At 38.9% G+C, this 16,457-nt stretch overlaps 1 protein-coding gene across 1 annotated transcript in view; it reads right to left on the bottom strand.

Annotated features, from left to right (window-relative positions):
- The window catches only part of PMP34 (Peroxisomal Membrane Protein 34), a 129,843-nt gene extending 113,893 nt beyond the window's left edge, over positions 1-15,950 (bottom strand). Inside the window, exon 1 of the mRNA XM_090387343.1 lies at positions 15,710-15,950. Within this exon, the coding sequence (XP_090243469.1) occupies positions 15,710-15,781 (72 nt within the window). The 5' untranslated portion in view covers positions 15,782-15,950. The remainder of the gene's footprint in view (positions 1-15,709) is intronic.
- Positions 15,951-16,457: the final 507 nt, after the last annotated feature.

Here is a 16,457-nt window from a genome sequence, read left to right as displayed (position 1 = left end):
AAAAAAATCATAATAATACTACCCACCCCATTGTCCATCCCATCTAATATGTCTGAATTTTGATTAAATATATTCAAACCACCTTCACAACACCAGATGATAATTTGTTCAAACTAGAAATTCTTCTCTGGCTGAAGGCAAATATTTGCACATCTATCATACACCATCTTTTTTCAATTTGAATTTATGTCCACTTGTGGGCACTGTCTAAGAAAGAGTTAGAATACCATCACCATTATGTTTACTCAATCCATTTCTCATATCTTCATAAAAACACCTAACAGTACTCCATCAGAATATTGGTGTTACACTCGTCATTGTTTTTTCATTATATCAATGTCTTGAAGAAATTCTTTCCCATGCTTTTTGCCAACATCACTGACAAAAGTTTTTATAAGTTAGTTTGAAAAATTAATTTTTCAGACTAACTTATAAAATCTATATTATACAAGAATATGAAAACTGAAAAAAAAAAAGTGATGCACTTGTTTCTAAAGAAACAAATATTCTTAAATGATGGCATATACAGAGTGACACAAAGTCCCTATGCATGAGATTGCATCCTCTGTTAATTATTTTTTTACATTTTTTCTAAGTAGGGCTTCAGTATGATGGACACAGATCAGTATACGACAGATGAGAGACTGATTACTCATGTTTAGGTTCACAAATGTGCAAAAGAGCAAGTTTTGAAGACATAAGGACAAAATTTTTGCAGAGATTCAATTAACCTACTACAGGTTAAACTATGTAGGCATGGGAGAATGCTTTTTCCACAAGAAGTGTCTTTGATTTAAAACGTTCTGGTTGTCCAGCATCACATCAACAACATTCTGTGGACATTGTTGAAGCATCCCATTTGAAATCACCACTGATATCACCTCGAAAAATATCTGAGTTAGGCATTGTGTAGTCCAAAAAATAATGAAAAAGGATTTGGATTGAAGCCATTTAGGCCTGGATGTGTTAATGAGCATTTCCAATAGAAACCTGGTCACTTGTGACATTGCTTGCAAGGTTCTTTTGCAACAATTTCCCACCACTGAATCAAGACAAAGAGTATCTTTTCAAATAAGTGTGCTATTTACCTTATTAATTGATTCAGGAATGTTTATTTTTGGTGCAAAAAAAATTCCAATTTTTATGAGGAAATTGAGCAGCATCCTCCTCGTGTCATGATAATGCAGCAATTTCAGAAGGTCACTTTATAGGGCCATATTTTTTCAATAAAAGTGTCATTGCACTTCTTATTTGAACATGCTTCAGTGGTTTGGTCCATAACTCCATTCTGCTCCAATTCATATTGATGAAGGTATATCAGGCTTAGTATTGAAGTTTGCAGATGATACAAAGGTTGGCAGGGTTGTTAATGACAGTAATGGCAGTGTGTTACTGCAACAGAATCTAGAAAATTTGGGCAGATGGGCTGAGAAGTGACAATTGAAGTTTAACATTGAAAAATGCAAAGTACTACATATGGGTAGAAGTAATCCCAGAGAAACGTACCAACTGTGTGGTACTACACTTAAGGAGATAGAAAATGAAACAGACCTGGGAGTAACTGTGCAGTCAGATATGAAGTTTCTGAGCAATGCAGGCCATGGGATGTTGTCAATGATATACAGGAGTTTTGTTAGCAGGGAAAAGGAGGTGATTGTCCCTCTGTATAAGGCAATGGTCAGGCCACGCCTTGAGTACTGCGTGCATGTCTGGAGGCCTCATTTTAGGAAGGATGTAGATTTGCTTGAGTGTTTACAGAGAAGGGCAACAAGATTGGTGATGGGAATGAAGGGATCTTCTTACCAAGAAGATCCCTTCCTTTTCCTTTTTTTTTGGCTGATGCTGCATAAGCTTGCTTTCTTGCATCATATGCCTCTACTAATGCTAATGCCAATTTGAAGTACTGGTCAGGACATCAAAGGCAGATATTGTTGGGATATCAGAGACATGGTGCCACACGGATTAAACAGTGCAGAATTGGAATTTGTGAGTACAATGTGTACAGAAAGGATAGACAGGACGGGAAGGGAGGAGGGATTATGCTGTTAGTTAAGAAACACACAAAAGCTAAGGAAGTGCATCCAATTCACACTGGTGGACAATACAATGTTGAGTCACTGTGGTGTGACATAACACTGGGAAACACAAAATGAGTAGGCCTAATGAATCTGATGAGTATAATCAGCAATTGTGCAGAGAAATAGTGGGCCAGTAAATCAGAATGTTCCATAATGGGGAATTTTAACTTTCCAGATATTGACTGGAACTTGTTGGTTGGTCATTCGCACACTAGCAAGATTTTTGTGGATTTATTGAATGACCGTTTTCTACAGCAACATGTTTGAGAGGCAATCAGAGGGAGTAATACTCTTGATCTGATTATCAGCAATGGTTCTTCATTGATGTTGCACGTCCACGCAACAACAATGACGCATGATTAACGTGCCTCACTCAGCCCGTTGTATTGTATTTAATTTTGTATTTAATTTGTCAGTTGACAAAGGGACACGCGTCCCGAAAGCTACTGATTTTTTGTTAATATATTTGTATAACTGGTTTATAACTAACTTAAGTGTATATTAAATATTGACATTACCATTCCTATGCTTTTACTTAATGCTTTTATTATAAACTAATTTTAAATAACCTAGTTTTTTTATAATATTTTGCATTTTATTTATAATTCATGTTCTTCAAAATATTTGATAGCTTTTCTTTGCAATGCAAATGGGCTGCTAAAACAGTTCATGGGATTCTGTCAATGATATGCAGGAATCTTGCCAGCAGAGACAAGGTAATTGCATCACTGTATAAGCCAATGATTAGGCTAAACCTTGAGTACTGAATACAGGTTTGGAAGCCTTATTTTAAGGATGCTATTGAAATAAATGCAGAGAAGAGTAACAAGATTAGTCAGGGGCACAAAAGGGAATTCTTACCAAGACTCCAGTTCTACAAATTGTAGAACTGGAGTCTTGGTAGGAATTGTAGAAATTGTAGCACTTGAAAACTGAGGCACTCGTGAGGAGACTCAAGTGAAGTGTTTAAGGCTTTAAGTGGATTGAGTAAACTAATGTGTCAACCTGAACATCTGAGATTTCTGTCACAATCCTCTGCCAATCTTGAAGTCTAACCCCACACTAATCCTGAAACGTAATTTTCTGAAACTATGTGACTGTTCCTTACCTATTCAGGCATTTCCAAATACAGGCACCCTGCATGTTGGGATTAACCTGCATAAGATAACTACCAATAACAAATGCTGATGCATACTCCTAGAGCGGTTCACATCTGTTTAACTGGAATAACTGTTTTTTTTAGTTAACTGGAATTTTTTTTTAACTGGAATAACTCTAATTTGTAATATTGTGGTTTAAACTGTGTCAGATTAGTAATGATGAAATTAGCCATCCACATCGCCTATTCGTGCTATGCCGTTGAGTTTTTAAGCTGCAACAACAATTGTTTTCTCATCCATTGTTTGTTTTATTCAGCCTTCCCTGTCATTGTTTTCAGTTGTAATGTGCAACTGATGTTTCATATTTGTTTCTCTTTATATTTTCCTATTTATTTTATATGCATTTTTATAATATTGTGTAACTAATAATTTCTTATGTAACTTCTACCTTTTCCCAATTTTTAATCACATTTATCATAATCTACTTAAATGATTCTTGGCCATGTCACTGTGATGAGTGTTACTGTTTTTAGTACTGTTAACTGCATTACTAAGCAGAAAATTTATTAACTGCATCCTTATTCTTTCTCACACATTACATACAAGGGGTTTACATTTAAATTGGAAAAGGATGGTTGCATGTGAGACGTCAAGAAAATCTGCTTTCAGTTAAATAAAAACTGATTGCTTCCTCTGATATTTTCCCACTACCAATACTCCTTTAATAGCTTTTTTAACTTGAGACTGAAAATGATATTTTATTTATTAATTTTCATTTGGGCTAAACTCCATATTATGGGTACCTTGTCACTGCACTACAGGTATGGCCAAATTCAGGATGGATTCAAGCAAAAGAAATGTGGGGTTTTTTTTAATAAACTTTCATTTTTGGCTAGTGAAAAAAGGTTGTTAGTTTACGCCAGTAATTTGGGATGGATTCAAAACAAAAGAATCCACTTGCTCTTGAGGTGTACACATAATCTGGAGTATAATTTTTTTTTTTTTTTTTCCTATCCTCGCCTTTTTCCCATTATTATATGGGGTCAGCATTTATTTTATTGTTTTGGCATGCAATTTTTACGGCCGGATGCCCTTCCTGACGCCAACCCTCACCCTTTATCTGGGCTGGGAATATGCGGTGGTCATTCAGTGACCTGCCGCATCCTCCGTATTTGGTGGGTACGGGCTCGAACCCCAGTCTAATCAAGAAGCGTGTGCTCTGCACTACTGCTCCTGCCACCTGGCTACGGAGGCGCCAATCTGGAGTATAATCTTAATTTGTAATATTTATTTAATGGGCAACAAAAACAATTTATTTGGCCCAAGTAACTCTGGGTGACCACCAGACTATTACTTTAAGAGTATTGCGGTGATAATACTTTATCTTTAATTTTAAACATAGGTAATTGTATAAATGTATAACTATATAATATCGGTGTAAAAACACCATGCACAATGCTTAAAGGAAAAAACTACAACAGTAGTGTAAGGGTATCATTTCAACTGTATCTCATATTGTGCTCACCCTTCACAACGAGTTACCATGTTTTGCACTACCTCGAATAAGTACCACTTCACTAACAGAGAAGACTATTGTTATTTATTTTCAGTGGGCACCACCATCCAGATGGCACTGTTTGAAATATGGTATGGGATAAAGATCTCTGTTATCCTCATACTATCCCTATTAGACTTAGGAAAGCAAAAAAAGATGTAGGAAGGTGACAGTAGGAGAGGAAGAAAGGCCGTCGAAGGAAGAAAGGGACAGTTACTCCTTCAACTCACACCACTCAAAAACTCAAATTCCTCGAATAGGCAGTGCTTCCCCAATAGAGAAGATTGTTGTTACCTATTCTCGGAAACTCTGTGGACATCAAGGCCCTCCCCAGACGGTTTCGTTTCAAGGCTTGTTGGCCTTTCATCAGTGGGTGGGCAGGCACCCTGGTATTGCAAACATGACAACCCAGTTGTAAAGATAATCCCACAATACGAGAGATACCAAAAGGTGTACATCATAATATTTAAGTAAGAATAAATGCAACTGGACATAATATTTTTAAGAGATAATTATCTATATAATGTCGGTGTAAAAACACCACAGACAACTCAAAGGAAAAAACTATGAGGGTAGTGCAAAACATGGTAACTCATTGTGAAGAATGAGCACAATATCAGATACATTTGAAATGATGCCCTTACGCTACTATCATAGTTTTTTCCTTTAAGAATTGTCTATGGTGTTTTTACACCCATATTATATAGATAATTATCTCTTAAAAATATTATGCCCAGTTGCATTTATTCTTACTTAAATATTATCACATACACCTTTTGGCATCTCATATATTGTGGGATTATTTTCACAACTGGGTTGTCATGTTGCAATACCAGGGTGCCTGCCCACCCACCGATGAAAGGCCAACAAGCCTGAAGCAGTCACTAGGGGGAGCCTGATATTCACTCAGTTTCCGAGAATAGGTAAATACAGTCTTTTCTACTTGGGAAGTGTTGCCTATTCAAGGAATTTGAGTTTTTGAGCGGTGTGAGTTGAAGAAGTTACTGTCCCTTTCGTTCTTCTGCACAGTTTATTTTCTTCTTCCACTCCTACTATAACTTTCCCTCTACTTTTTGCTTTTCTAAGTCTAATAGGGATGCGTTATTATCCCACACATATACAAACAAGCCTTGAAACAATGCCAACTGGGTGGTGCCCACCGAGAACAAGTAACAATAGTCTTCTCTATTAGTGAATCAGTACTTATTCGAGGTAGTGCAAAACATTGGTAACTCGCTATGAAGGATGAGCACAATGAGATAGTTGAAATGATGTTCTTACACTACTATCGTAGTTTTTTCTTTTAAGAGTTGTCATGGTGTTTTTACACCGATATTATATAGATAATTATCTCTTAAAAATATTATGCCCAGTTGCATTTATTCTTTCTTAAATAAATGTATAACATATAATGTATAAAATTGATTATTCCCATTTTAATCTTGGTCTATAATAGAAATTTAATATCAGCATTCAACCCCTTTGCCTACTTTACTAACCTTCTCTACTTCTTAGATAGACTGTTTCCTCTTCAACAGCCCCTCCGCTCCGCGCGAATAGCATAATGTGATCTTTAGCGACCATACTTTTGAAATCAGATGGGTATATGGGATGTGTCAGGGTAACTAGGAATAGGTGCATGTATACCAATGCTAGAAGTATGGTAAATAAATTTGATGAATTTGAAGTGTTGGTCAAGACATCAAAGGTGGATACTGTTGGGATATCAGAGACGTGGTGTCACAGTGATATTAGTAATGCAGAATTGGAATTTGGGGAGTACAGAAAGGATAGACAAGATAGGAAGGGAGGAGGTGTCATGCTGTTAATTAAGAAGAACATAAAATCAAAAGAAGTTCATCCAGTTGATATAGATAAACAGTGTACCGTTGAGTCAGTTTGGTGTGACATAAGCACTGCGAAAGCAAAAATAAGAGTAGGAGTGTGTTATAGGCCTAATGACTCAAATGAGTACAATGAACAATTGTACAGAGAAATAGAGTGGGCTAGTAAATCAGAATGTCTTATAATGGGGGATTTTAACTTCCCAGATATTGACTGGAGCTTGTGGTTTGGTCACTCACACACTAGTAAGAATTTTGTGGATTTATTGGATGATTGTTTTCAGCAGCAGCATGTTCGAGAGGCAACCAGAAAGGGTTGATCTGGTTATCAGCACTGATCATTCATGTATTAAGAATTTGCCACTAGGTGGCAGTGATCACAGTGTACTGATGTGGGATTTACTTAAAGATATAATTACCATCAGGGGTAAAGGAAAGGGTTTTTGTTTCCGTAAAGGTGAAAACAGTGGTCTCAGACAGTTTTTAAATTCTGTACAGTGGGATCAACTGATGATGTTATCAATAGTAAATTCTAAGTGGGAAGGATTCAAGGAATTAATAGTGGAAGCTACTAAAAGTTTCATACCTATTAAGAAATATTGTTCAAGGTTTAGGCCTAAATGGTTTTCAAATGAACTAATAAGACTCGTGACAGAGAAGAAAAATGCATGGGATGCATATAAATTATCAAGCGACTCAGAAGCCTATGGCAGATATAAGCTAGTCTGTAATCAGTTCAAAAAGGTTAGCAGATTACAAGAAATCTTTGGCAAAGAATGCTAAGAAAAACAGCAAGGATTTCTTTACTTATATAAACTCTAAAAGGAAGGGGATGAATCTGATTGGTCCACTTAATATCAATGGTTCGACTGCTGATGATCCTGCTCAGATAGGAAACAAACTGAATGAGTATTTTGCATCTACATTCACACATGAGAAGTTATTAAGGTTTGAAAATGCCAGAAGGTTATCAAATTGTAGCAAGTTGCTTAATGATTTTGTAATAACTGAGAGCAAAGTGGAGGAGAAATTGTTGAAGTTAAAGATAAGAAAGGCACCTGGGGTGGATGGGATCTATCAAGTTATATAAAAGGAGGTGGCAAAGCAACTCAGCAAACCATTAGCCATAATTATGAGAGCATCCTTGGACTCAGGGGAAGTCCCCACAGAGTGGAGATATGCAAATGTATCCCCAATTCACAAAGGGGGATCGAAGGGTGATAGGAGTAATTACAGACCAGTTAGTTTAACTTCTGTTCCGGGTAAAATAACGGAGTCACTGGTTAAAGATGCATTGCAAGAATATTTGCTGATGCTATCGAGGCAGTGTTAGGTGGGTCGGAAAACTGCTAGCTTGGGGGAATACAAGGACTAAAAGATTAACAGTAGGCACTGGCATAGGTGAAAGTGATTCTTGCACTGCATCTATTGGAATGAGTAGAAGCGTGAAAAACAAGATGCAAGATATTTCGGCGCCTCCGCAGCCAGGTGGATAGGAGCAGCAGTGAGTAGCACATGCTTCTTGATTAGACAGGGGTTCGAGCCCGTGACCGCCAAATACGTAGGATGCCGAAAAGTCAGGGAATGACCACGCATATCACCGGAGCAATATGGCCTTAAAAGCTAATGTTCCTAAAAACCAAATAACCAACAAACAAGCAAGATATTTCAGAGACTGCGGTACAAGTAAACACATGGGTTGTGTTAGGGTAGCTAAGAATAGAAACAGGTGCATGTATACTTGTGTGTACACCAACGCTAGGAGTTTGGTAATTTCTCAAAGCATCAAAGGCGGATATTGTTGGGATATCAGAGATGTGGTAATTTGGGGAGTACAAAGTCTACAGAAAGGATAGGAAGGGGGGGAGAGAGAGAGAGAGAGAGAGAGAGAGAGAGAGAGAGAGAGAGAGAGAGAGAGAGAGAGAGAGAGAGAGAGAGAGCGCTCTTGATTTGATTATGAGTAGTGATTCTTCATGCATTAAGAATCTGCAGATAAAGGGGATTTACTCAAAGAGGTAACTACCATCAGGGGCAAAGGGAAGTGTTACTGCTTTCGTAAAGGTAACTACGGTGGTTTGAGACAGTATTTAAATTCTATACAGTGGGACCAATAGATGATGTTACCAACAGCAAATTCAAAATGGGAAGCATTCAAAGAACTTATCTTGGAAGCTACTAGGCTTTACATACCAACTAAGAAATATTGTTCAAGGTTTGGGCCTAAATGGATGTTAGATGAACTAATGAGATATATGGCACAGAAGAAAAATGCATTGTGCATTGGATACATATAAATTAACTATATAATATCGGTGTAAATACACCATAGTTAACCCATAGATTTGAGCTACGATTGTAGCGTAGAAGGCATCGTTTTAATTGTATCTCATAATGTGGTTGCCTTCACAACAAGATAGCTACTATTGACTTACTTCAAATAAATAACGCTTCTCTAGTAGAGAAGGCTACTGTTATTTATTTTCAGCATACCACCACCCAGACGATCGTTTCAAAGCTTTCTGGCTTCGTCATCAGTGGGCGGGTAGGTACTGAGATGGCTTGTTGTATTACCTAAACGCCCACTGATGACGAAGCCAAAAAGCTTCGAAACGATCGTCTGGGTGGTGGTACGCTGAAAATAATAACAGTAGGCCTTCTCTACTAGAGAAGCATTATTTATTTGAAGTAATTCAATAGTAGCTATCTTGTTGTGAAGGCAACCACATTATGAGATACAATTAAAACGATGCCTTCTACGCTACAATCGTAGCTCAAATCTATGGGTTAACTATGGTGTATTTACACCGATATTATATAGTTAATTATCAAAACCCATAAGGATTATGCCTAGTGCATTTAATTTTCCCAAATATAAATTAACATGTGACACAGAAGCCTATGATAGATATAAGTTGATCTGTACCCAAATTACAAAGGTTAGCCAGGAGAAGGCAGATTACGAGAATCTTTGGCAAGGGATGCAAAGAAAAACAGCAAAGAGTTCTTTACTTATGTAAACTCTAGAAGGAAGGGGATGAATCAGATTGGTCCACTTGATATCAATGGTTCCACTGTTGACGATTCTGCTCAGGTAGCTAACAAATTAAATGAATATTTTGCATTAACATTCACACATGAGGAGTTATTCAGCGAGGGGAATGCCAGAGGTGTATTCAACTCTGGCAGTAAGCTAGATAATCTTGTAAGAACTGAGAGTAAAATGGAGGAGAAAGTGTTGAAGATAAACACAAGAAATGCACCTGGGGTGGATGGGATCTATCCAGTTATATTAAAGGAGGCAGCAAAGGAAGTAAGCAAACCCTTAGCCATAATTATGAGAGCTTCCTTGGACTCAGTGAGGTACCCATAGACTGGAGATGTGCAAATGTGACCCCAATTCACAAAGGAGGATCAAAGGCTGACACAAGTAATTATAGACCTGTTAGTTTAACTTCTGTTCCAGGAAAATTAATGGAGGCACTAGTTAAAGAAGCACTACAGGATCATCTAGACAAGACTTATAGCTCGGACATAGCATGGTTTTGTTAAGGGGAAGTCTTGCCTGACCAATCTGATTGAATACTACGATGCAGTCACAAAAGAACTGGATGCAGGGAATAACTTTGATATTATATACTTGGATCTTAGAAAGGCTTTTTATACTGTTGCACATGGAAGACTGCTGCACAAATTGGAGCAGTGTGGCATTGGAGTCAAATTGCTCCTATGGATAAAGGGGTGGTTGAGAGGGAGAAGACAGAGTGGTAATCAATGGACACTGCTCATCGCGGACTAATGTTATTAGTGGAGTCCCTCAGGGTTCAGTGTTGGGTCCATTATTGTTTTCTGTATTTATAAATGATACTGATGATGTATCAAGTATATCAAGCTTAATGTTCAAGTTTGCAGACGATACAAAGGTTGGCAGGGGTTGTTAAGGACACTACTGATGCTATGCTGCTGCAACAGTATCTAGAATGATTGAACTGAGAGGTGGCAAATAAAGTTTAACGTTGACAAATGTAAAGTACTACATATGGGAAACAGCAACCCCAGAGCAACATAATAACTCTGTGGTACTACATTGATAGTGGTAGAGAATGAAAAGGACCTGCGGGTAATTGTGCAGGCAGATATGAAGTTCTCTGAGCAGTGCAGACGGGCTGCAAGAGTAGCTCATGGTGTCTTGTCAATGATATAAAGGAATTTTTCTAGCAGGGATAAGGAGGTGATTATTCCCTTGTATAAGGCAATGGTCAGGCCACACCTTGAGTACTGCATACACATCTGGAGGCCTCATTTCAAAAAGGATGTAGAGCTGCTGGAACGAGTACAGAGAAGGGCAACAAGATTAGTGAATGTAGCAAAGGGTTGCTCTTACGAAGAAAGGCTTAAGTTTTGCAAATTACAGTGTCTGGAGACTAGGCACCGGCGAGGTGATCTGATAGAGGTGTATAAAGCCTTGAATGGTTTCAGCATGCTAAAACCTGATGGGATTCTTCCTCTTGCTCAGAATAATCACCTGAGAGGGCATAAATTCAAATTGAGGAAAGACAGATGTAGCATAGATGTGTGGAAATTTGCCTTTAGCCAGCGGGTAGTTGGTTGGTGGAACAGACTTAGCATTAGCATTAGCAGAGGCATATGATGCAAGAAAGCAAGCTTATTCAGCATCAGCCAAAAAAAAAAAAAAACCACTCCCATTTCACCCCTCCGTTCGTTCAAAATACCTGTCCAGTTGAGCTTTAAATTTGTTTAGGCTATCAACTTCAACAACAAGTGATGGAAGTCGGTTCCACCAACCAACCACCCGCTGGCCAAAGGCAAATTTCCGCACATCTATCCGACATCCGTCCTTCCTCAATTTGAATTTATGCCCTCTGAGGTGATTATTCTGAGAAAGATGAAGAATCCCATTGGCATTGAGCATGCTCAAACCATTCAAAGCCTTATACACCTCTATCAGATCACCTCGCCAGTGCCTAGTCTCCAAACTCTGTAATTTGCAAAACTTAAGCCTTTCTTCGTAAGAGCAACCCTTTGTTCCATTTACTAATCTTGTTGCCCTTCTCTGTACCCGTTCCAGCAGCTCTACATCCTTCTTGAAATGAGGCCTCCAGACCTGTATACAGTACTCAAGATGTGGCCTTACCATTGCCTTATACAAGGGAATAATCACCTCCTTATCCCTGCTAGAAAAATTCCTGTATATCATTGACAAGACACCATGAGCTACTCTTGCAGCTCGTCTGCACTGCTCAGAGAACTTCATATCTGCCTGCACAATTACCCCCAGGTCCTTTTCATTCTCCACCACTGTCAGTGTAGTACCGCAGAGTTGATACGTTGCTCTGGGGTTACTGTTTCCCATATGCAGCACTTTACATTTGTCGATGTTAAACCTCATTTGCCACCTCTCAGCCCATCTGTTCAACCTTTCCAGATCCTGTTGCAGCAGCATAGCGTCAGTATTGTCCTTAACGACCCTGCCAACCTTTGTATCATCTGCAAACTTGGACATTAAACTTGATATCCCATCATCAATATCATTCATAAACACCGAAAACAACAACGGACCCAACACTGAACCTTGAGGAACTCCACTAATAACATTAGTCCACGTTGAGCAGTGTCCATTGATTACCACTCTCTGTCTTCTGCCACTCAACCATCCCCTTATCCATAGCAGCAATTTGCCTCCAATGCCACACTGCTCCAATTTGTGCAGCAGTCTTCCATGTGCAACAGTATCAAAAGCCTTTCTAAGATCCAAATATATAATATCAAAGTTATTCCCTGCATCCAGTTCTTTTGTGACTACATCATAGTATCCAATCAAATTGGTCAGGCAAGACCTGCCCTTAACAAAACCATGCTGTGTCTGAGCTATAACTGAATTCTTGTCTAGATGATCCTGCAGTGTTTCTTTAACCAGTGCCTCCATTAATTTACCTGGAACAGAAGTTAAACTAACAGGTCTATAATTACTTGTGTCAGCCTTTGATCCTCCTTTGTGAATTGGGGTTACATTTGCACATCTCCAGTCTATGGGCACCTCCCCTGAGTCCAAAGAAGCTCTCATAATTATGGCTAGGGGTTTGCATACTTCCTTTGCTGCCTCCTTTAATATAACTGGATAGATCCCATCCACCCCAGGTGCCTTTTTTATGTTTATCCTCAACAATCTCTCCTCCACTTTCCTCTCAGTTATTACAACATCATCCAGCTCACTGCCAATGTTTACTTTACCTACATCATTCTCCTTCCTGAATAACTCCTCATGCGTGAATGTAGATGCAAAATACTCGTTTAGATTGTTAGCCACCTGAGCAGGATCCAACAAAGCATGACTTCCATGCTTTGTTGTGGAAGTTGATAGCCTAAATAAATTTAAGGCTCAGCTGGACAGGTACAGTATTTCAAACGAACAGAGGGGTGAAATGGAAGTGGTTTTTTTTTTGGCTGATGCTGCATAAGCTTGCTTTCTTGCATCATATGCCTCTCCTAATGCTAATGCTAATCATCTAGACAAGACTGCAGCAATAATTCAGACACAGCATGGGTTTGTTAAGGGAAAGTCGTGTGTGAGAGATTTGATAGGATATTATGATGTGGTTACAAAGGAACTGGATGCAAAAAATAATTTTGATATCATATATTTGGATTTCAGGAAAGCCTTTGACACTGTTGCGCATGGAAGACTATCGTACAAATAAACACAAGAAATGCACCTGGGGTGGATGGAGCAGAATGGTATTAAGGGTAGGTTGCTACAATGGATAAAAGGATGGTTGAGTGGGGGAAGACAGAGGGTGGTAATCAATGGGTGCTGCTCTTCGTGGACTTATGTTATTAGTGGAGTCCCACAGGGTTCGGTGTTTGGTCCACTGTTGTTTTCTATTTTTATTAATGATATTGATGAAGGTGTATCAGGCTGTGTCGAAGTTTGCAGATGATACAAAGGTTGGCCGGATTGTTAATGACAGTAATGGCAGTGTGCTACCGCAACAGGATCTAGAAAATTTGGGCAGATGGGCTAAGAAGTGACAACTGAAGCTTAACCTTGACAAATGCAAAGTATTGCATATGTGTAATAGTTCAGTGTTGGGTCCGTTGTTGTTTTCGGTGTTTATGAATGATATTGATGATGGGATATCAAGTTTAATGTCCAAGTTTGCAGATGATACAAAGGTTGGCAGGGTCGTTAAGGACAATACTGACGCTATGCTGCTGCAACAGGATCTGGAAAGGTTGAACAGATGGGCTGAGAGGTGGCAAATGAGGTTTAACATCGACAAATGTAAAGTGCTGCATATGGGAAAAAGTAACCCCAGAGCAACGTATCAACTCTGCGGTACTACACTGACAGTGGCGGAGAATGAAAAGGACCTGGGGGTAATTGTGCAGGCAGATATGAAGTTCTCTGAGCAGTGCAGACGAGCTGCAAGAGTAGCTCATGGTGTCTTGTCAATGATATACAGGAATTTTTCTAGCAGGGATAAGGAGGTGATTATTCCCTTGTATAAGGCAATGGTAAGGCCACATCTTGAGTACTGTATACAGGTCTGGAGGCCTCATTTCAAGAAGGATGTAGAGCTGCTTGAACGGGTACAGAGAAGGGAACAAGATTAGTAAATGGAACAAAGGGTTGCTCTTACGAAGAAAGGCTTAAGTTTTGCAAATTACAGAGTCTGGAGACTAGGCACCGGCGAGGTGATCTGATAGAGGTGTATAAGGCTTTGAATGGTTTGAGCATGCTCAATGCCAATGGGATTCTTCATCTTTCTCAGAATAATCACCTCAGAGGGCATAAATTCAAATTGAGGAAGGACGGATGTCGGATAGATGTGCGGAAATTTGCCTTTGGCCAGCGGGTGGTTGGTTGGTGGAACCGACTTCCATCACTTGTTGTTGAAGTTGATAGCCTAAACAAATTTAAAGCTCAACTGGACAGGTATTTCGAACGAACGGAGGGGTGAAATGGGAGCGGTTTTTTTTTTTTTTTTTTGGCTGATGCTGAATAAGCTTGCTTTCTTGCATCATATGCCTCTGCTAATGCTAATGCTAATGTAACCCCAGAGAAACGTACCAACTGTGTGGTACTACGCTTAAGGTGGTAGAAAATGAAAAAGACCTGGGAGTAATTGTGCAGTTAGATATGAAATTTTCTGAGCAATGCAGACAGGCCGCCAGGGCAAGTCATGGGGTTTTGTCAATGATATATAGGAATTTTGCTAGCAGGGAAAAGGAGGTGATTGTCCCTCTGTATAAAGCAATGGTCAAGCCATGCCTTTAGTACTACGTACAGGTCTGGAGGCCTAATTTTAGGAACGATGTAGATTTGCTTGAGTGTGTACAGAGAAGGGCAACAAGATTGGTGAGGGGAATGAAGGGAGCCTCTTATCAAGAGAGGCTTAAGTTCTGCAAATTGCAGTGGCTGGAGACTAGGCACCTGCACGGTGATCTGATTGAGGTGTATAAGGCCTTGAATGAGTTGAGCATGCTGAATTCTGATGGGATCCTTCCACTTGTTCAGATTACGAACCTAAGGGGACATAAATTCAAATTAAGAAAAGACAGATGTAGAATAATGTTGGGAAATTTGCTTTTAGCCAGCAGGTGGTTAATTGCTGGAACAAACTTCAATCTGTTGTGGAAGTTGATCGGTTAAATAAATTTAAGGAGGAACTGGACAGGCATTTGGGGGAATTGTGCGATTTTTTTTTTTTTTTTTGGCTGATGCTGCATAAGCTCATTCACTTGCTTTCTTGCATCACATGCCACTACTACTATCCTGCCGTAGTGGATTCAAGCAGTGGCGAAACTACCGTAATGGCATTTTGCCACTTCATGATGGTAGTAGACCTGACATAGTTTTGCCACTAGTTTAAAACAACTGATACCAGGCCTGAAACTTTTGTCTTTTTTTTTTTTTATTTATTTTTTTTAATTATAATTGCAATGATGGAACACTCATCTATTGGATTCTTATTTATTGAATTATTGTTCACGATCTCAACATTGGACAGTAATAGGTAGTCCTAAATTATTTTTTATTACGGATTTTTTAATTCGTGTTATTCTAAATGTGACAATTTCATATTCGGAATAGTAACATGATTTGAAACTTACCGTAGCTCCAGCTACTGCATGGACTAGTGTATCGTAGGTAAATAAGTTCTCCCATTTTATGTGCTTCGACATTTTCGAAATTTCCCGATTAAAATGCACTACCGTCAACCAGTAACACTACCGATATCACACGACTTGTAAAAAAAACCCACTTTCCTCATATACAAACATATATAAATATATAGACACTACCGCTACTCCAAATAAACACATGAACTGTCGATATACAGCTATCTACTGCTCTGTGGCTCTCCCTACATCCAACAGGTAGTTTTTGCAAAATAAGTAATATTTATATTAGTACAGTATTAGTACTGCATTGGAAAACGACAGCAAAAAAAAAAAAAAAAAAAGCCAACGCTTCCCATATCACCTGTACAATCCCTAAATTAAAAAAAAAAAAAAAAGCCAACGCTTCCCATATCACCTGTACAATCCCTAAATTAAAAAAAAAAAAAAAAAAAAAACTTATATTAGGCCACCCGAATAATCAAATTCTTATGCTGTACTGTGTGTCTTGTGTCTGTTAATTCCGTGTGTTCTATGGTCGATTTGTCTCTTTTGCTGGAAGATTCCCCAGTTTCTGGGGGGGGGGGAAGAGAACCTTGTTATCTGTCCTGGACACCGACTAACTCAGCCATGGAGTGATAAAATCCCATTAAAGTTCCTCTCATCATCTACGGGAATCGAACCCGGGCCTTTTAATAGCCACATGCACAAGTTGTGGTCATTCAGGCACTACACGTCA

The sequence above is a fragment of the Mastigoproctus giganteus genome, chromosome 13 (assembly GCF_048544385.1).
Source record: "Mastigoproctus giganteus isolate SK-2022 chromosome 13, ASM4854438v1, whole genome shotgun sequence".
Classification (NCBI taxonomy): domain Eukaryota; kingdom Metazoa; phylum Arthropoda; class Arachnida; order Uropygi; family Thelyphonidae; genus Mastigoproctus; species Mastigoproctus giganteus.
Note: the sequence above shows the minus strand (reverse complement) of the source record. Positions and strands in the feature narration are given on the sequence as shown.